This window comes from Emydura macquarii, unplaced genomic scaffold, assembly GCF_026122565.2.
Source record: "Emydura macquarii macquarii isolate MOO-44397 ecotype Brisbane River unplaced genomic scaffold, CSIRO-AGI_Emac_v2 contig_2205, whole genome shotgun sequence".
Lineage (NCBI taxonomy): Eukaryota > Metazoa > Chordata > Testudines > Chelidae > Emydura > Emydura macquarii.
This window is the reverse complement of record NW_027132342.1, coordinates 24,996,081-25,018,112: the sequence shown is the minus strand read 5'-3', so window position 1 is coordinate 25,018,112 and position 22,032 is coordinate 24,996,081. Positions and strand designations below refer to the sequence as shown.

The following is a 22,032-nucleotide window of genomic DNA, read 5'->3' as shown; positions in this document are numbered from 1 at the left end:
CAAGGCTGTATCAGGCTTATCTACCTTTTTATGTGTACCAGCTACCACTAGAGGGGCACAGAGCACAACACTGAGCGGGTGTGCAGTACATGCTTACCCTGGCTCACTCAAATCCCAAGCTTTGATTCCATAAGAAAGACACACTTTGTGTGTAACTTCTGCATCTGAACACAAAATGGCAACTGCCTTTGCAGCAATGAAATGGAGTTCTCTCCATTTTAAAGAGGCAGTACTGAAAAAGCTGGTGGAGATCACATTCACCACTCACTTCAGAACGAAGACTTATGCTCATCCATTTATGAAGTCATGGTTTGAGGGGGGAGTGGGGGGGAAGACATTGCATACAAAATGAAAAGACAAAAATAGGATATGCCTTGGTCAACTTAATTTCCTCAGTTATCATATTTACGCTAATTTATAGTGCCCACATTGTGTCATTGGACATCAATAGTCAAAATATGCAGTTGGGTCTTCTCCCTTTAGATTACAGATGCTGTATCACATTCTAGCTATAACTTCTTCCTCCTCTTCATTGTGTTTTACCAAATTACACAGCATCACTGGGGTGTTTTAAAAAGTTTAACACTCTTGGTAAGGGAACAATTAGTAAAATTCTAAATATTGCTTTTCACTTGTCCAGACATAGTGTCCAAAGACCAGCTGTTGCTTTATGGTTAACTTTATGATATGGGCATTTTTTTAAAGTTCCCTTTTATCATAAGGGATATCTGCATAAAATCAGGGAACTTTTCTCAGGAATTTCTGATGCTGCTTCCTTAACCCTCACTTTTTGACTGTGGTATAAGCTGAGCAGCACAGTGGTCAGGAAGGAATTTTCACTCCACACATACTGGATTGCACTCGTGGCCAAATGCATTATTGGTGTGTGTTAGCCACTTTCTTCTGAAGCATCATGACTAAGAAACATTTCAGTCTTTATTGAATGATGGCCTGTTGAATTATGGCATCTTTTGCGGTCCTGATGCTGATGACTTTGTTGGGCTAAATGACTTAGACTTGTTTAACCTTAACTTTATATACAAATATATTTTATGCATTTAATTTTGTAAGATTTTTAAGTTATAATAACAGTGTATTATGCATGTTTGGTTTTATTTTACAGCCTATTCGACACTTGAAATATTCTTCCTTTAAGAAGTCTTTATTGGGCAGTGTGTCTGACAGTGGAACTGTAACGCTGTGGGATGTAAATAGTCAAAATCCATACCATAACTTTGAAAATGCTCACAAAGCTCCAGCCTCAGAAATCTGCTTTTCTCCAGTCAATGAGTTGCTGCTTGTAACCATAGGTTTGGATAAAAGGATCATTCTCTATGACACTTCAAGTAAAAAGTAAGGATTATCTGACTTTTTGTAAGCATTAACTGGCAGTGGATTATATGGGAATTTGACTCAGTTGTAACTCCCAAAAACATATCTATCTGTGATTAGAGATTGTTAGTGTTGGTTTTAAAATCAAACCTTATTAAGAATGATAACTTCTAGATTGAATGCTCTAGAAAATAGTGGTTATATGCCAGTTACATCCGTGTGTGTGTGAGTGAGTGAGAGAGAGAGAGAGAGAATTTGTAAGTGCACAAGTTTTGCTAGAGACCTGGTCCAATACCCACTGAAATCAATGGGAGTCTTTCTACTGACTTAAGTACACTTTTGATCAGGCTCTCGAAGAATAGATAAATTGCAAATTTGTAGCTGAATTACAAAAGTCTTGTATATAGTTTGCTGTAATTCTTCAGTGCTGTTTGGAAAGTCTAATTAAAAATAAAAATTAGTGACTTAAGTCTTTTTTTTTTTTAAATAATTAATTATAAAATATTCCTATATTTTTTTCCTGTCTGAAGACTACTGAGAACTCTGGTAGCTGACTCTCCTCTGACAGCAGTAGATTTTATGCCTGATGGCACTACCTTGGCTATTGGCTCTTCCCGTGGAAAAATCTACCATTATGATCTAAGAAAGCTGACATCACCGGTAAAAACAGTCAGTGCTCACAAAACCTCTGTGAAGTGTATACGCCTTCAGTACAGTAGCACTTGTTCAAAGGTAAAACATTTCCTTCTGTATCACTCAGGTTTAGGGTAATAAAAGGAAACCATTAACTTGAAGTCTTCTAAAGAAATATGTATACTAAACTATCAGTGTATTACAGATGTCAACATAAAGGAGAATCAGTTATGCCATGATAGCAAGAGAAATTTTTTAGAAAACAAACACAAATTGAATATGTTGTCCATTTAATTTTCTTCTAATTCTTAAGCACAGTTTCAGCAATCAGATTTTTAAGTGGGAATTGCTACAGTTGCTTTCTTTTGCCAGTTGTCTTGTGTAGTATAAGTGAAGTTTAGTCTTAAACTTTTCTTTTTTTGTGTGACTATAGGGCTATCCTGGACCTCCACTTCACCCAAGGGGAAGTCCTATGACACATCACTGTCTCTCTTGGGGTATGTTTACACTTGGAGTGGGATGTATGATTTCTGTCTTGCACAGACATACACATGTTAGCTCTCATTGAGCTAGTGCATTAAAAATAAAAGTGTAGGTGGGGTAGCATGAGCAATGGTGAGTAGTGGCCACCTCGAGTTCAAACCCCCTGAATCCCAGGGGTACATACACGGCATGCCTAGCCCATGCCACTCTGGCTACACTACTACTTTTAGTGCGTTAGCATGGTGAGAGCTAGCCGAGTATGTCTGTGACCTGGGAATCACACTCCCAGTTCCTAGTGTAAACATATCCTTACACTGAGTCCCGAGGCTTCAGCATCCCAGTTCCTCACTGTGACTCTTTTAGCAGGGCCTGTTTGGCTTGCTCCCTGCGAAAGTTTTCTCTCCAGGGAGCTTTGTAACCAGAAAATGTTTGCAGTGACACAAGTCAGCCTTTTCCAAATAAAGTTGTTTATTAGTCAGCAGGAACCGTGTATTCGAGAAATAAGGTAAATTAACAGAGAAGGCCTAGACTCATGAATCTAACCTAAACTTTATTCTCTCCTTGCAAATTTTGGGTAATTTCCACTCAGGCCAGATACCTCTGTTCCTTGCCTGGCAGAGACAGCCAGCCCCTGCAACATTTTCTCTTTGTACCTCCTTCCAGAACTTATCTCCAGCTGCTCCTGCCCACTCACCCCCGCTCTGCCTCTCTCCGCTGGGGTCTTTAATGGCTTTGTGTCCCTTTTGTGCATAGTCATAGGCTTGGGGAGAATAAACCTACTACTCTGCCTGCAGCCAGGCCGTGGGCATTTGCTTATTAAATGGCTCCTCTGTGTTTCACATCAGGACCCTTAGTATTCTCTCTGGAGGTATCTTATTTCTGCCATTGTTTCATTTCCTGTTTGTTTCTCGCTAACAGTCTCCTTTGATTTAATACCCTGCGGTCAAGCAGAGTGATAGCAAGCTGGTAAAATGAGGCACATGTAATATTCATAGAAATAGTACAGAAATCTCCCACATTTTCCATAATTGCTTTAAGACATCTGACTCCTATTTGTAATCAGAAACGGAGGGGTTGTATTTGTTTAGACAAATTTCTTGCAATTTAAAGATCTTGTGAAATTTGTTCATGTTTTGAACAGGAAGAAAGAATCTGTGTATTTTTTTCCCTTTAAGTTGAAGCACTAGTAACTTTTAAAATTTACTGTTTTTCTTCAGTCCAACTTTAATAAGAGTTCTGCAAATAAACCAGCATTCAAAAGAACGGATGTTAAAACGAGTAGTAATGTTGGAGGAATTCAGAACACTGGCATCATCAAAAATCTTACCTCTAACACACCAACTACAGTTTCACCCCAGCCCATGTCAGCAATTGAGAATAAAGGAGCAGCAGATGTTCAGGACAAAACTGGTAAGGAATCTGTTTTTAAGAAAAGGAAATTATCTGAGTTTGTGAAAAAGATATTGGAGCAATACTTCACATGCTTTAGCCAGCCTTGCAGTATGAAAGTTCAGAAGTCATGATGTCGCTATGAAATATTATTTTTCTGTGTGTGTGTGGGGGTGGGGGGGGGCGCATGCGCACGCGCGTTCAGTCGTTCATTCGTTCGTTTGTTTGTTTGTTTGTTCATTCAGCTGCCTTAATCATGAGACTGTCTTTTCTCTTCCTGCAGTTCCCTGCCTCATTCACCACATGCCTTCAGATAGTTGCAACAAATTAGGATGGTATTGACCGACAATAGCCCCATTGCTAGACAATCTTAATTCATTCCCAGGCTGGGCCCATCCTGTGAACTGAATGAGGCAGGAATCCTGTGGAAAAAACAGTATGAGATCTTATAATTAAAGGCTGTATCCTATTGCATACACACAAAGAGGTTGAATAAAGGCCATGGGCAACATTAATTCTGACATTTTTGTAAGTTGTTTGAGTGTTTGACTTCACAAACTTAATTTTCTTTTTAATACAGGGTTTTTTTATTGTAATATTTAGTTTAGTACAGGAAGCGGCCACTTTACTGATTTATGTTGTTAGTGATACAGGCAGTGTCAACCTTAAAACAAAAAGCTGGAAATGTTTACATTCTACTTAGGGCTTTCCTAGGGCTATGTCTACACTAATGCTGGCAAAGTCGCCGCCGTCAGATCAACTTATCTGGATCGACTGAGTGGTCAGTGAAGACCCGCTCAGTCGATCAGAAATCAACGTACTAAAATCACCTCCTCACGTGGTACAGCGCTGCATCAAGGGGAACGCGGTTCCCGTCGGCGCAGTGCAGTAAAGACAGCGTGCAGAAGAGAAGCACAGAAGTCGACGGGACTTAACCAAGTTCTTTGTGTACTTTGCGTAACTCCCGTCGACTGCTGCTGAATCGCCGACATAAGTGTAGACCAAGCGTAGGCTAGCAGTTAGTGTGGGGCAAGCTGGGGAGTAAATCTATTTCTCACTAACTGTCTGGGGGGACCCTGCTGCTGTTCACTAGAAGTTCCGTAGTGCACTTTGAAACGAGCATAGATCAAAGCAAGCTAGGGAACTTTTTAGTGAGCAGCAGCAGGGTCCATGTGGACAGTTAGTGAGAGGTAAATTTATATCTCAGCTTGCCGCGCACTAACAGCTTGTCTAGACAATTCTGCAGCTTTATAGGTATGGTGTATTTGTTTTTTCCCGTAAAGTTAGGAGCAGTCACAATTAAATTGTGTTATCTATGCACTCTGAAACTGCATGTGTATATGATAGAATAGCTATGTATGAGCTGAAGGACTCAACTCAAAAGAAATTTTATAATGAAGTATTTTTTATGCAACTAAACTTTCTCTCTCTTTAAATAAGTATGTTTAACAACACTTATTAAGCAATAAGCCACTGCAATATATAGGGACACTGATTAATTACCTCATGCCTCACTGCATACCCAAGGGAGGGTAAAGTAGAATGCTTCCTGTGTATCCAAGAAGTGTCACTAATCATCATTACAGTGCTGTCCAAAGAATCTTCCTTCAGTTACAACATGCACTTATTAAAAGTATTCATCTTTCCTATTTAAATATTTAATTGACTCCTAGCACACCAATAAGACCAATCATAAAAAAAAAAGTAATCATTTTTAAAGAGTGCATGCTTGAAATTGGCATCTGAGTAATACTATAAAATAGCATACTTTCTTGTAGCTGAGCCAAGAAGACTGCTTTAGTTTTATGAAGACTCCTTTGGGTATTGGTGAGAGTAAATCAAGTAGGTGAAATAGTACACATTTATCCAAGTATTCTATGTAGGATAAAGAGAAAAGGAATTTAAGCTCAGAGAGGACATTGTATGCCAAAATATATCCAACTGAAATTCAGAATCTGATCCAAATTAAAAGTTTATGGATCTGATTTGTAGAGACATTCATAGACATGGGTAACTTCACCCACATACACGTTATACTGAGTTCAGTAGAACCACTTGCATGGTTAAAGTTACTTGTGTGTAAATGTTTGCAGGACTGGGCCCTGTGAATGAATTTCTCCCTATTGTTGTTAACTCACTCATAGATTCATGTGCATTGTTGTAGTCATGTTGGTCCCAGGATATTAGAGACACAATGTGGGTGAGCTGCCTTGTTTTAGCAATGACACTCTCAATTTGTTCCCCAGACCTGAAGAAGAGTTCTCTTATAAGCTAAAAAGCTCATCTCTAACCAACAGAAGTTGATCTAATAAAAAGTACTAAGTTACTCACCTTGTCTCTCATAGATTTCTAGACTTTAAGGCCAAAAGGGACCATCATGATCATGTAGTGTGATCTCCTGCATGTTGCAGGTCACAAATCTGACCCATCTACTCCTGTAATAGACCCATAATCTCAGGCTGAGTTATTAAAGTCCTCAAATCATGATTTAAAGACCTCAAGTTACAGAGATGCCAATGTTTATTCTAGTTCATACTATCAAGTGACCTGCTCTCCATGCAGCAAAGAGAGGTGAAAGATCCCCAGGGTCTCCTCCAATCTGACCTGGGGGAAAATTCCTTCCCAACTCCAAATATAGTGATTAGTTAGATCCTGAGCATGTTAGCGAGACCCACTGGCAAGACACCTAGGAAAGAAGTAGTAACTTAGAGCCCTCCCCATCTAGTGTCCAGTCTCTGGCCATTGGAGATATTTGCTACTAGCAGTCACAGATGTGCCACATGACATTGTAGGCAATCTCATCAGACCCATCCCCACCAATACATTTATCAAGGTTAGTCTTGAAATCAATTAAGTTTTTTTGTCCCTGCTGCTCCCTTGGGAAGGCTGTTCCAGAACCTCATTTCCTCTGGTGATTAGAAACCTTATCTAATTTCAAGCCTAAATTTGTCGATGGCCAGTTTATATTCATTTGTTCTTATGTCAACATTGGCTCTTAAACATCAGGGAGGAAGAGGAGGTACTTAAGTTATCCCTCTGTATTTACAGAGAGCAATCATATCTCCCCTAAGCCTTCGTTTGGTTAGGCTAAACAAGCTGAGCTCCTTAAGTCTCGTCTGAAAAGAAAGGTCTCTATTCCTCTGATCATCCTAGTGGCCCTTCTCTGCACATGTTCCAGTTTGAATTGATCTTTCTTAAATATGGGAGACCAGAATTGCACTCAGTATTCCAGATGAGATCTCACCAGTGCCTTGAATAATAGTAATAACACTTCCCTGTCTCTACTAAAAATGTCTCGCCTGATGCATCCTGTGATAGCATTGGCCTTTATCACAGCTGCATCACATTGTCGGTTCATAGTTGCCCTGTGATCGACCAGTACACCATGTCTTTCTCTTCCTCTGTTGTTTCTAACTGATACGTCCTCAGCTCATAGTAGAAGTTCTTGTTGTTAGTCCCTAAGTACATGATCTTGCAATTTGCAGTATTAAATAACATCCCAGTTCTATTACTCCATTTTTCAAGATCCTCGAAATCTTCTTGTATGATCATCCAGTCCTCCTCCACAATGCCTCCCAACTTTGTGTCATCCACAAATTTTATTAGCACACTCCTACATTTTGTGTCACGGTCATTAATGAAAATATTAAATAAAATAGGTCCCAAAATCAATCCTTGAGGAACTCCACTAGTAACTACCCTCAAGCCTAACAGTTCCCCTTTCAATCTGACCTGCTATAACATCTTCTTTAACCAGTTCCTTACCCACCTTTCAACTATTGTGTTAATCCCCATCTTCTCCAATTTTACTAATAATTTCTTATGTTGAACTGTATCGTATGCTTTACTGAAATTCAAGTAGATTAGATTTACTGCATTTCCTTTGTTTAGAAAATCTGTTACCTTTCTCAGAGATCAGGTTGGCCTGATACGATCCACCTTTTGTAAAATCAAGTTGTATTTTATCCCAATTGCCATTTTTCTCTCTGTCCTTAACTAGTTTCTCTTTCAAAATTTGTTCCAAGACTTTACATACAATTGATGCCAAACTAACGGGCTTGCAGTTTCCCAGATAACTTTTTTCCTTTCTTAAAAATAGGTTTATTAGCAATTCTCCAGTCATAAAGTATGACCCTGCTAGTTTACGGATTCATTAAAAATCCTTGCTCTTTGTCTTACAATTTCATGTGCCAATTCCTTTAATGTTCTTGGATGGAGATTATCTAGGCTTCCCTATTTAGTCCCATTGAGCAGTTTGAATTTGACTTCCACCTCGGATGTGGTCATTTCTATTTCCATATCCTCATTCCCATCACTGTGCCGCTACCCCTCAACTCTTCAGTAACCATATTAAAAACTGAGGCAAAGTATTTGTTTAGGTGTTGGGACATGCCTAGATTATCTTTAATCTCTACCCCATCCTCTGTGCTTAGCTGTCCCATGTCGTCTTTCTTTTCTTTTTTATTTGTATGGCTAAAGACTCCCTTTTTAAAATTTTATTTTAATTTTCTTTGCAAGGTCCATCAACTCAAGCTTTTCTGTTTGGTGTGGGAAGGTCTGATTGTATATTGAGTAGCTAATTTAGGCAGGGCTGGCAGAGATCTGTATGGTAGATATAAAGGTTCCAAACCTGCTGACAACCCAGGTGGATATCAGAATGAATTCCTGGTTTTCAGTTTGCTTTTTTGAAAATCTAGGCTATTATACACGCAAAAAAAATGTTAAAAGAACACTATAAAGATTGCAAACTCAAGTACTCCGAAGTTAAGAAATGCCAGAATTAAGGTTTCAGTGCAACCTTAATTTGGCCTTCTTGGGTGTATGTATTATGATTAGAATGCAGTCTTTAATTACATGATCACATACAGTTTTTTCCACCGGACCCCCGCCTCATTCAGTGTACAGGATAGACCTATTCTGGGCACTCATAATTAGTGGAGTAGGGGTATGGAAATCAGAAGCTTAAGTCACTCCTAATTCACTCTGTAAACTCACTTCCTGAAAGTAGACTTCCCATTCCTTTTCAGGATGTGTTTTCTTTTGATCCAAATCTTAAAGTTTGAAGCCTAACCCTCCTCAAAAAACCGAAAGCAAAGATGATTTGCAATAGAAACTTCAGCCAGGACAGAACAGAGATCTGGCTGAACGATGAATGAAGATGAGGTCAAAATTGTAAATGTCTCCTCCTTTGTGTAGTGTCCCTATGGGCACTCGCTTCAGATGCGCACGCACCCTGCGCCTTTGATTGGAAATTTTTGTTAGGCGTGCCTGTTTGGCCTGCACATGTGCTCTAGTCCTTCTTGTGGTATGGTCCAAGGATATATAGATAACTATCCAGGTGAGCCATCTTCTATTCCTTCTCAATCCCCCTTGGCCTGAGATGGAGTCTGTAGTGTGCCTTCATTGTGCTTAGTCTCTAATTTAGCATTACTGTTTTTGTTTTAACTAGTTATTTAGTTTTAGTATAGTTCAGTTTACTTAATATGATAGTTATTTTACAGAGTGTTTCTGTGTAATATCTCCTCCGCCACCAGGAGAGCTCCTCAAGGGGTGTCTTTTTTTGCTGGGATGTACTGGGATCCCTGTGATTCAAATGTTGGCTGTCCTGCTGGGAATCAATCCTGATTAGTGACAGACTCTATTGGTGAATTCACTGTTTATGAAATACTCACATAATTTGCAAGTGCAAGATCTGCACCTCTTTTTTTTAACAACAAATTGAGGAAGAATAGATAAATAACGTTTCAGCTCCCAGTGGTGGAACAGGCTTTGCAACCAGCCTCAGATCCAGGCCCAGGGTACCCCTCCATACGTCGGCATCAGAGTACTCTTAGTGCCCTGTTGACCTCTATTTCTTGGTCACAGAGATCCTTGACAGAAAAGACTGCAGGAGGTACCCCCAAGACTCCTAAGAAAAGAAGTACTTGCTCTCTTAGTAGAGAGCCTTCATCAAAAAGGGCCTGGACACCTAAGAGACTGTATGCCAGAGACATCAGATCCCAAAGGGAGTTCCGTGGAAGTTCCAAACTACTCTGGTACTGGGGAGCTCTTTGAAGACTAATAGTTCTTCAAAACACCATGGTACCAGTCATACCTTGGTACTAAAACCAACCTAGGTACCATCAAATCGTGATAGACCTAGGACTGACTCCAAACACTCTATTTGGCAGAAGCCTATGCCATCTTCAGACACTTCGGTACCAGTATCTGAGTGAGTATCCTAGATGTTGGTATCCATAGAACAGAGGGTATCTACGTCCTTAGTACCAGAGTTATATAACAGACCTGTGTCTCAACTGTCAGTGCCGTTGGTACGTGCGCCAACTTCCAAGACAGGATCACAGAAGCAGATAGTTCTCTTGCTACCGGCACTGATTTCGGCAGAGCCTTTATCAGTTTGGCTCATCTACACTTAGATATTCTAAAGAATTTGTTGTGTCAGACAAGCCATAATCCCGTTAATGGGTTCGAAGTGCTTGTCTGCACCAAGATCCACTGAGTCACCAAGATTATATCTTTCACTGATATCTCATAAATCTCGATTACACCAGAGAGGCAGTTGCATTCACTTCAGGTGTCTCCTCCACCTTTGGACTAAATCAAGACTCCCGTTTCTCTGTACAGGGATCCCCTGACTATTCGACAAGAGACTTTCCTCCATCTTTTTATCCTGGGAAATCTCAGGGGACAGATAACTTCATGCCCCTCCTTACCTACATGACCAATGTTGTATACTCTCTCCTTTGCCATCTAGTCAACCTCAGTGACCATATTGGGACCTCCAGGCTATCTGCTATCAGCAGTTCTTGAAGCCTCCCAGCTCCTCCCATGGGAATCACTTATTGAGACACTCTTTCTTCTCATCACTTCCTCCTTTACAGCCTCAGTAGAAGCCTTTTGAAGACTGGGAAGCTACAGTGGACAAGGAGGTGACATCACAAACTAATATTTCATCAAACAGGCCATAATACCACTTCCATCTTCTCTTGCTGAGTACATTAAGCAGTTTCAGGAGTTGATGAAATGTATTGCTGAATCATTATAGATTCTGCCAGAAGAGGTCCAGAAGTCCCAACATAAGCTTTTGGATATTTTTACATACATCAGCTTCTAGCAGAGAGGCTCTACTAGTAAATGAAGCAAAACTGTTGATCCTAACAAAACCATCTGGCAAACTCCAGCCAGTGCATGCCTGCTTGCAAATGTGTATTGGTGAAAAATTCAGAATTTTTATTCAACCACCCACCCTCCACTGAATTCTTTGGTGTCCATAAGCATAACACACATCAGATGAAGTCGACCCCCTGCATCTAGGAACAAAAGCATCTCGACCTATTTGGATTCAAGAGCTACTTGTTGGCGTCTTTACAATTCCAAATTGTTAATTACCAAGCCCTGATGGCAAAATACAACTACCTCAATTATGATAAATTCAACAATTTTATTGATCACCTCCCAGCAGAACATTGGCAGCAGTTCAAAGCTGTCATCGACAAAGGCCAGCTCTGCAAACTTCCCAGATGAAGCCAGCACTGTGGCTCATTCCGTCTCTTCTGCAGTCATTATGCATAGAACATCTGGTTACAACTGTTTGGCTTTGGAGATTGAAAATACTATACAGGATTCTCCTTTTTATGCACTTTAGCTCTTCTCTGAGTCCAGAAATGAATCTCTTCACACTCTTAAAGATTCCAGAGCCACACTCGGGTCCCTTGACTTTTCTACTCTTGTAAGTAAGAGCAAATTTAGTAGATTGTACACAGCAGAGATCTTATCTGGTTCAATATTCTTTTTCTACCATAGATCCACTGAACCACCTAAAAGAAATCTAGATATCAAAAGAAGAGACTACTCACTGTGACAATCACTGCCACCATCACCACCTAGCAGTCCTCATCCTCCAATCATCAATTTTGATGATTTAGTCAAAGCCATGGAAAATCCTCACAATGGTGCAGCTGAAGATTCCTATCCTATCTGCCTCCCTCCATTTGGAAACCGACTGTCTCATTTTCATCCAGCCTGAGAACAAATCATATCCAACAAATAGGTTTTGGAAGCCATAATATGGAGAGTATGTCTACGTTGACAGAAGCGAAGTCGCCACCGTCAGATCGACCTTTCTGGATCGATTGAGCGGTCAGTGAAGACCCTCTCAATCAATTCAGAAGTCGATGCTGTAAAACCACCCCTCAAGTGGCACAGTGCAGTGAAGACGCCGCGCAGAAGGAAAGCACAGCAGTCGATGGGAGTTACACAAGCTACGCAGAGTAGCTTGCGTAACTCCTGTCGACTGCTGCTGAATCGCCAGGTAAGTGTAGACCAGGGCTGAGTTACTCCATTCAGTTCACCTCCATCCCACTTTCCCCATCCCTTTTCAAGGATCCTTTTCATGAGCACTTGCTAAGACAGGAAGTCACCTCTCCCGTAGGTGTAGGGGCCATAGAAGCAGTTCCAGCCCAGCACAGAGGGAAGTATTTTCTGGTCCCATAAAAGAATGGAGGATGAAGACCAACATTAGATCTAGCCTCCTCCTACTGTCAATATAACATCCGATGAATTCTTGTGAGATGGGGAGCGCACCTAGGGGACCTTACCAACTGAGGGCAAGTGGTCTGCTGAAGAATCTCTTCTACACATTAACAGTTAGGAATGCCTGTATCTATTTCCTTCCTCTAATCAGGAGCAAGTCCATCAAAATGATAACAATGTGCCCTGTTTGTTTTACATCAGTAGGGAGTTTACATCCCTTTTCTTTGGACTGAAGCCATAAAACTATGGAACTGATGCACAGGCAGTCACATCATGATCTCAACGTATTACCTACCAGGAATATAAAACACCAGAATTGCAATCTCACCAGGCATTTCTTCCAAGTACGGGGAACTGGACTGGAGTCCAGTTCTTGCATACCAGACCCTTGAGACTGGTATCCAAAATTATGACTCTTCATTCAGTCCTCCTTTAGAATAGAAGAGAGATCCAGAATAGTTATTAAGCCTTTCCTTTATGTCTGTATCTTTCATTTCTTCATTTTTGTAGAATTTTCAATTTAGACTCTTTTTGTTCAACTTTCAGGTCACGCAATTGCTTTTCATCTGAACGCTTGTTTTAGAGCTTGGGGGGGAGGGGCAAGGGAGATTAGGAAACTGCTTGAAGCTATGTGTACATATATAATTTTTAATTGAACATTTAATAGCTGGATATTTAAGCAGAGACTTTTTATTGCTGGATAATGTTGATAGGTGATTCCTTCAAGCTTATAAAAGTACTTAACTGTTTGTTTGAGTAGTGGGATGTTGGGTTTTGGGTGGGTTTTTTTTTTGGTTTTTTTTTTTTTTTAAACTAATTGCTATTTTTCCTGATCACATCTATCAAGTGAACAATAAATTTTGTAGTATTACCTGTTAAACTTAGTTTGAGCATTTGTCTTCATTAACAAGGCTCCTTGTATAAAAGGAAAAAGTCAACCTATATTTTCTTTTTTTTTCCATACATATGACTGGAGGCCCTTAATGAGAGAACTGCCTCGGAGGGAGAAATGTACAGGCAAAGCTATCAGAGTTGGCCTTCTAATTAGAATTGTTGTAAGACAGCACAGTAAAAGTATAGCAAACTTTGTTTTTGCCTTTTGTTAGGGAAACTGCTTAGTATGATGCTAGAGATTTTTGTAAAGGAAGCATAGTGTGGGATAAACCCCCACCACCATTTTATTTGAGAAAATGAAACCATAAATTCCTAATTGAATGTTGTTGTCATCTTAAGGTTTTCCTCGTAGCGGCAGCTTGGATGTAATTCTGTCTAAAGAAACAGATCACGGGAAGAGTGCTGATATGACTAACTTTGATGATCTGGGACGGAATAGTTTGGGTGACATGTTCTCTCCAGTCAGAGATGGTAAGTTAATATTGAAACTTGTAACATTAGATACAATGCAGATAAGTTCTTGCTGTGTACTCTGTCTGGCGTCTCTTTGTGCCATACTTCTCCTTACAACAAGGTTCAGTCTTTGGAAAATAATAGCATCGCTTTTTAGTAGGCAGATGATAAACTTTCATCAAAGCATTTTTACAAATGCAGGAGTTGGTTGTAAGAAAATACCAATGTCAAGAGTCAATAAAAAATACTCCCACAGTGGTTATTTGAATAGTTATTGTCAGAGATGAGCCTGTAGAGCACAGTTCAGATCCAAGTTTTCCCAAAGTCCTAGGATCCTGATTGCACCTCATACTCTTTCCTTGTGACACTTTTAAAATTTACTAGAAACAGAAGTATGAAATAGACTGAGGGCATGTCTACGCTACAGCCCTGAGCCGACCTTTGTTAGGTCAACTTATAGTAATGCACAGCTCCCAGCCGGGAGCCCAGCAGCCCCCTGAGCTCTCGCCTCCCCAGCTACCAGCTGGGAGTAGGGTCCACCTTCCGTGACTTCTCAGCCTCCTTGCCCTGCCTGCTCTGGACCTTTAACCCATGAAATGGACAAGGCTGCACTGCTCCTGGGGGAGAGCGGGGTCCAAAGCTGTCCAGGTTGTGCCCTGGCTCCCAGCCCAGAGCAGGGGGAAAAAGTGCTGGGGGACGAAGAAGCCGCCCGGGCTGCTTCCTGCCGCCTCATCCGGGAGCACCCTGCAGGAGCCATGAAATTGACAGAACAGCCAGTGTACTCTGATATAAACCTGGTGCTTCTCGTGGAGGTGGAGTCATGATGTGGGTGTGGTAGGGCACTTACGTTGGTGGGAGGAAGGTTGTAGTGTAGACGCTGACATAATTAGGTCAACATAAACTGCTTGATGTTGACCTAACTGTGTAGCATATGCCAGCCCTAACATGGCGCTCAAATACCCAGAAGACAAATTAATAAGAAAAAAAATCAGAGTGATTATTTTTATTAAGTTTTAGGCGTTTATGTTGATGTGGAAGTTAGAGTAGTGCCATTGCTTTCACCTTTGGGCCCCGATCCTGTACTAATGCACTAATGTGGACCTCTGCACCTGTGTGCAGTCTTATTGAAGTCACGAGTCTCTAGGAGTGAAAGAATCCATGCTAGCACACCTCAGTGCAGAAGCAGGTGTTCAGGATATAGAAGCTGTTCCTGTTTCATAGTTCAGTTACAGTAGAACCTCAGAGTTATGAAGACCTCGGGAATGAAGATTGTTCATAACTCTGAACAAAATGTTATGTTCAAAAGTTCACAGCTAGACATTGACTTAATACAGCTTTGAAATTTTATTAATGCAGAAGAAAAATGCTGCTTTTAACATCTTAATTTTAAATGAACCAAGCACAGAAACAGTTTCCTTACCTTGTCAATCTTTTTTAAAAATTTTCCCTTTATAGTTTATATTTAACACAGTACTGTACCGTAATTGCTTTTTTGGTCTTTGCTGCTGCTTCCTGATTGCGTATTTCAGGTTCCAAATGAGGTGTTTGGTTGACTGGCCAGTTCATATCTCTAGTGTTTGTAACTCTGAGGTTCTACTGTAATTGCTTATTATTAAATGAATGTGTTGATGTAGAATACTGACACAGATTCAATCAAAACAAGTTTTAAGTCAAACTTTATTTTTGTCAATATTTTGTAGATGTTGCAGGTTTCAAAACAACTGAAGATCTTCCAGGAAAAGGAGATGGTAAGCGCTTTTGCAGTACATTTCTTTTTACTGTCAAGGTTTAAAAAAAACCAACAAACAAGCCTGGTTAGCTAGGGCATGACGCCAGCTTTATGCTGATACGATTCCACTGAAACCAAACCATCTATGCAGTCAAACAATAGTGGAACTGCACTAGTATAAAACTGATGTAATAATGCAGTGGAAAGTTAGGGGCCAACATATATAATGTTTGGTGTGCTGTGTAACAGCACATCATAACTATTTTAGCATTCCTGTAGGTAATCAGTAGTGCAGTATGTGGGTTTGCTCTCCGTGTTTGTTGAATTATTCATAAACACAATCAATCTAAGCCAGAAAAGTATGTTTTGTTTTTTGTTTTTTTCCTTTTCAGGTTTAGATTTTCAGCCTTACTTTTCTGGTTTGGAATTCCTCCCCCAATTCAACACTGTGTTTCCCATAAAAAGAAACACAGTAGGTGCTAGCATGCAAGGGACACGTTCTAGCCCATTACATGCATTTGTGGGATCTCCTATTAAAGAAGAAGAAGAACATCCAAATCAAGATGCTGAAGCTACAAAAATAAATCTTGGAAGACAAGAATCTAGAGAACCCTTAAAACAGGTACTCCATGCTAATTCTTCTCATGAGTGGGTTTTATTTATATAAAGTTATCTGCCTGCTTTCTTTTATCTGCAATAAATACTTTTTGCTGATTGGAAATTTGCCAAAAATTGTTTCAGGTAATATCTACTAAAAGGGCTGCAAAATAACCCTTATATGTCACAATAATCTTACAGTATCTGTCATACTTGGGTTTAGATTATTCTGATTCTTGATCTCAGAAGTGATACGTTGTAAAAGTTAGACATTTAAAGAGAAGTCTCTTGTGGTCTTGAGTAACATGAGATATGAGTTTACATCCCTTTCTTTAAAAATTTTTGGCATTACAATACATTGAAAATAAAGTTATGCAGTGAAGACAAACTATACTACCATGCAGAATGTTTTTTTAATTTCCGGGTAGTTGGGAGCTATCGTTTCTGGCTTAGAGAGAATTTCCCACAAAACCCATTGGAACTAGGAAAGAGAAAGTATAATTTCTTTAGTCTGAACATTTACAGCTGAAATTACAAAAGGCTCCAGTCACTCCCGTTCTTTTCTTTCTGTAGCCAACTTTGAGTATAGGTTGGTTAAGAGGCTGATCTTTGCATCTTAAGAATCTGTTGTTACTATGGGTCCTTTGTTGGTGCCAGGAGCTTCCCAGGTAACACAGATGTGGTACTAAGCCGGTACGAGCCAAATATCTTCTTCCTTTGGAAAAAGCAAGAGCAAGTTTTCCCTTAATGCTAGGATCTTCCTTAGCTCTGGGAAAGTCTGTTGCAGCACAAGCTTTTTTGGGCACAATCTTCTGAGCCTCAAGCAGGTTCTCTCTCTGAGGTTGTTTCAGGGATATGCCCTCATGAACAAAGACAAGAAAAACTGACATCTTCAGAGCCAGAGGTCTTGGCACCATCCTGGAAAGGGATCCATGTGGCCGAACTGCCTCCCATGGCACTGTTGAGGCTGAAAGCTCTTCTGGTGTTTCCTGTGTTGCTGACTTCCTGTTTCTCTCCAACTGTGGCCATGTGGGATCTTTAGCATCATTACCAGAACATATGAATTTGCTACTAGCCAGGGGGATAGTGATTTTGTCTTTTATTAAAGAGTAATTCATCTGCCATCTCTTTTTTTTTTTTTTTTTTTTTTTTGCTGAGAGGAAAATACTGCATTAGTCATGAATAGTGTCTGTTTCCTTCTACAATTGTAAGTAGATACTGGATTACCATCTAATACTAATGCAAAACCAAGTTATTGATGACAGCTCCAAGGATATCTTGTAAATATTTTATTTAAATTTTAGCTTGCATTGGTCACTAGAGTAGGTTGAGAATTTTTTGTCTAAACACTTTTTGTTTAAAAGAATGCCAACTCAGTGATCCAATTCTTTCCCCCCCAGAAACGTTGTTAGTTCTCTCTCTTAAATGTTCCTATCTGTGTAGCCTGATGTTTAGGGCACTCCTGATTTGGAGCAGGGATCCCAGGGGAGTGCTCTAGCCACCAGGCTAATGGGTATTCTGAGGTTGGTGCTCTCGTTTCTGTGAAAAATGTCAGAGGGTTTTAGTTTTGTTCTGGTGTGGGACAGAAATAAATCCCAAAACCTCATAATTTTGGGGGAAATGTAATCACTGTTTTTTAGCCTGACCTATTTGTTCCAGCTGTCCAAAACCAAAAAGACATAAGAGAAGCAATGTAGATCTTAAAATGTACACTGTCATTAAGTGCAACTGAAGTGTTACAATTACTGCTGTTTTTAATTTGACTTACAAGCTTTCAAAATTGAGCTCATCAAGTGCTGAGTCTGGAAATTCAAATACTCCACCTTTGCCCACTGTAATCAAGACTCCGGAAGCAAATGAGAGGCTAGGGAAGAATATTCAGGGACTTTTGATGTCCAGTTCACCAGTAAATGGTACTACCTCAGCAGGTAAGTATATGGAAGCTGTCTAGTTTTATAAGTGGTTATTGTGTGTTATGATTCTTGATGTGAAAACTATTACAGAAGTGACTTTAGCATTAAAACTGAATTAAAGGGCAAGTAACTGGATTTTTTTTGGATCGTATACTTAGTATAACTTGAGCTGCTTAGAAGCTTTTGAATATTTTATTCTATATCTAAGGGCTTGTATACATGAACACTTAGTGGACAGCAAGCTTGGGTGTACATCTTGCCTGCCGAACACTGTCTGTGTTGATCCTGCTGCCGTGCACTTGAAGTTCTCTCGTGCATTTTGATCTATTCCCATTTCAAAGTTGGGTAGATCATAGTGCACTAGGGAACTTGGAGTATGCGGCAGACTTACAACTCAGCTTGCGGCAAACAAAGTGTCTGTGTAAATACTCCCAAATGACTTGGGAGCGTAAAGGCCAAATCTACAAAGGTATTTAGGTGGCTAAAGATGCAGATAGGTGCTTTTGAAAATCCCACTAGACACCTGAATTAGACATATAACTCAAGTGCTTTTGTAAATCCCACTAAGCACCTAGCCATATCGTTAGCCATCTAAATATCTTTGTAGATCTGGCCCTTAGGTTCCCTTATTCTTATGGGTAAAATATTCAAAAGCACAGAATCATAGAAATGTAGAGCTGGAAGAACCTTGATAGGTTATCTAGTCCAGATCCCTGCACTGAGGCAGGACTAAGTATGTGAACCACCCCTGATGGGTGTTTTTTGTCTAACCTGTTTTTAAAAATCTCCACTTATGGAGATATTGCAATCTAGATAATTTGTTCAAGTACTTAACTGCCTTGACAGTTGGGAAGTTTTCCTAATGTCTAGCCTAAATCTCCCTTGCTGTAATGTTAAGCCCATTACTTCTTGTCCTGTCCTCAGCAGATAAGGAGAATAATTTATCACCCTCCTCTTTACAACCTTTTACTTACAAAACAACCTTTTGAAGACTGTTATCATGTCCCCACTCACTTGTCCCTTCTCCAGACTAAACACACCCAGTTGTTTACACTCTTTCATCGTAGGTCATGTTTTCTAGACCTTTAACCATTTTTGTTGCCCTTCTCTGGGTTTTCTCCCATTTGTCCACATCTTTCCCAAAGTGTGGTGCCCAGAACTTGATGCAGAACTCCAGTTGAGGTCTTATGAGTCCTGAGTAGAGTGGAAGAATTACTTCCCGAGTCTTGCTTGCAACACTCTTGCTAATACATCCCAGAACAATTTTGCTTTTTGTGCAACAGTAATAAATTGTTGACTCATTTAGTTTGTGATCCATCTCTCAAAATAGATGCTTTGTCGAGTAACAGATGTTTTCTCTTAGTCTCCTTCTCCAGATTCACTCTAATACTTTTCATTTGTCTTCTATAGGTCCAAAGATAACTTCCTCTGTCACTGCGGGAGTTGCCAGTTCATTATCTGAAAAAATAGTAGACACCATTGGAATTAATAGACCAAATGCACCTTTGACATCAGTTCAAATTCATTTCATTCAAAATATGATACAGGAAACGCTGGATGATTTCAGGTAAAGTATGTTCATAAAATGTTTGGAGTATTTTATTGACTTGATTTTTTTTTTTCAGTTGCATTTTGTGACTTTACATACAGTGTTTAATACAAACTCTGGATGGCAAAACAAATCATTCAATTTTGGATAATCAGAATTCAACTTTTCAACAAAAGTACGGTAAACATCCTGTAGATTTTTTACATTGGTCTTCTAGCTATCTAACTAATATTAGAATTTCTGTATCTCCTATCAGTGAAGTATCAGTGGCCCCATCCTGCAAACTTGTAAGCCTGTGTGTAACTTCATTTGTTTGAATAGTCCATTGACTTCAATAGGTTGATGCCACAATGGGGACTACTCATACAAGTAAATTTTTACACGTTTGCAGGATTGGTGGCTCCGTGCTTCTTGGATAAGTTTAGATCTGCATGATGAGTTTCTTAGTAGACTTTGTAGAGTATTCTGTTGCTTCTGCCCTTCTTTGGAATGAGGAGTTTTTGGTTTGGTTACTAACTGTTTTGGGAGATTTGGTTTTTTTCCCTTCTGGACCCAATCCAACTCATATTGAAATCAATGGAGAGGCTGCTGTGGATTTCAGTTGCAGTTATATCAGGTTTGATATGGTTCAAGTTAGTGGGAAAGATTTTTACCATCTTAGGCCTGGTCTACACTAGAGTTTTGTCGACCAAAGCTAACATTGGCCAACAAAACAGAGGTGGTATACACACTGCAATCAACCCCCCACCGACAAAACTGCCCTATTTTTTTGACAAAATAAAACCACCTTGATGAGAGGTGCAGGGCTTTTGTCATCTTAGTTAGGGCGACACAGTGTCCCCTTACCTCAGCGGTGGGGCCATCATTCTTGTCAATTTCACTGCTCCAGCGATAAAGAAAGACCAAGCCTGGGCTGCTGCAAGCTTGGGCAGCTGGTTCTCGTTTCCAGCTGGTTCTCGCTCCCACTCTCGGTTTGGAGTCGGTGTGAAAAGTCTGGGTGCGTCTCCACCTGCTCCCCGCCAGAGCAGCCTTTCACAGCTCAGCCATGTAATTGACATGGCTACACATTCCGGCGGGGAACGGGGAAGTCCTGGGCGGCTTCCCCTGGATCCCTGCAGGGAAAGAGAAGTAGGGTGGCAGCCCACAGGGAGCCCGGGAGCCTGTGAGCTCCCAGCAGGGAGCCGAAAGACTAGGCTGTCAGCTCCCCACACTGCCCCTTAGGTCAAGGGAAGTGCTCTTAGTGAGGATGCACTCCACCGACCCAAGGAGGGTAGTGTGGACATCAGCCACCGTTGTAATTACAGCAGTGGCTGTAAGAATGTTAAGTCCTAAGTAGAACCTAAGAGTTTCGAACACCAAAGTTACGAATTGACCAGTCATCTACGCACCTCATTTGGAACTAGAAGTACACAATCAGACAACCACAGAGAAAAAAAAAGCAAATACAGTAGTGTTGTGTTAAATGTAAACTAGAGTGGTGTTTCAAAGCTGTATTAAGTTAATGTTCAGTTATGAACTTTTGAAAGAATCACCATAATGTTTTGTTCAGAGTTACAAACATTTCAGAGTTACGAACAACCTCCATTCCCGAGGTGTTCATAACTGAGATTCTACTGTATTTAAGTGTCGACAAGGCCTTAATGTTTTTGAAACGATGCACTCAAATAGAGATCACTGGAGCATTAATTTAAAAATGACAGGTCAGGAGTTACAGAAACCCCTTAGATAGGTCTCAGTACCTTATACTTTACCTTCACTTCTGCTTTTATCTTTTGGCGAAACTTTATTGAGCAATCAGTGGGTTTTTTTGTTAACAAGAAAATAAGTTGCTCAAAACAATGCTTTGAGCTTTTCTCAGGATCTAGATTGCTGCAAAGCTATTAAATCAGTTACGCACTGCAGTATTGAGTGCAGCTGTACACAAAAGGAAGCCAATATTGTAAATGAAGGATGTTGGTTGGCATCCATTTAATTGTGCATGTGGAGCTGTTACTAAAAATTCTCTCACTTCATGAAAACAAAATGCCCCATTAAAAGCCGAAGGAATGGCATTTTTAAACAGCTTGGCTTAAAATATTGGAACATTTGCCATAAACCTCCTAACTCATATCATGGGTCCAATGCATTGCATTTCTTGGAATTCTAAATTTTGGAAATGGAAAGAAAAGACACACTAGATGACATAATGGATCTCCCTCCTGGTAGAAAATTGTTCCCTACAATTTATTTTCTAGTTTCCCTTTCCTGCCTTGTTTGTCTCAAGAGGTTGGTCTTCTGTTGGGGAGTTCTCAGAACAAAAAAAAAAACCCATCAGGGTTCTAGAGGGATTAATTTAGGGTGTGTCTACACCTGAGAATTTACCAAAATAGCTATTTCAGAATAATTATTGACGAGTTATTTTGGTATAAACCTCCATGCGAACACTCTTATTCTGGAATAAAAGTGCCTTTTTCCAATTTATAAAGGCACTTTTCAGTCCATAGTAAGTGGTCACATGGGGGCTTATATCAAAATAATTATTCCAAAAT

General features: G+C 40.1%; 1 protein-coding gene across 4 annotated transcripts in view; it reads left to right on the top strand.

The window, feature by feature from the left end:
• The window catches only part of NEDD1 (NEDD1 gamma-tubulin ring complex targeting factor), a 47,894-nt gene that overhangs the window by 16,434 nt on the left and 9,428 nt on the right, over window positions 1-22,032 (top strand). For all 4 annotated transcript variants that reach the window (XM_067559768.1, XM_067559765.1, XM_067559766.1 and 1 more), the window contains exons 6-13: window positions 1,124-1,353; window positions 1,863-2,064; window positions 3,666-3,858; window positions 13,603-13,734; window positions 15,417-15,464; window positions 15,838-16,067; window positions 17,814-17,970; window positions 19,366-19,522. In XM_067559768.1, coding sequence (XP_067415869.1) covers window positions 1,124-1,353; window positions 1,863-2,064; window positions 3,666-3,858; window positions 13,603-13,734; window positions 15,417-15,464; window positions 15,838-16,067; window positions 17,814-17,970; window positions 19,366-19,522 — 1,349 coding nt within the window. The remainder of the gene's footprint in view (window positions 1-1,123; window positions 1,354-1,862; window positions 2,065-3,665; window positions 3,859-13,602; window positions 13,735-15,416; window positions 15,465-15,837; window positions 16,068-17,813; window positions 17,971-19,365; window positions 19,523-22,032) is intronic.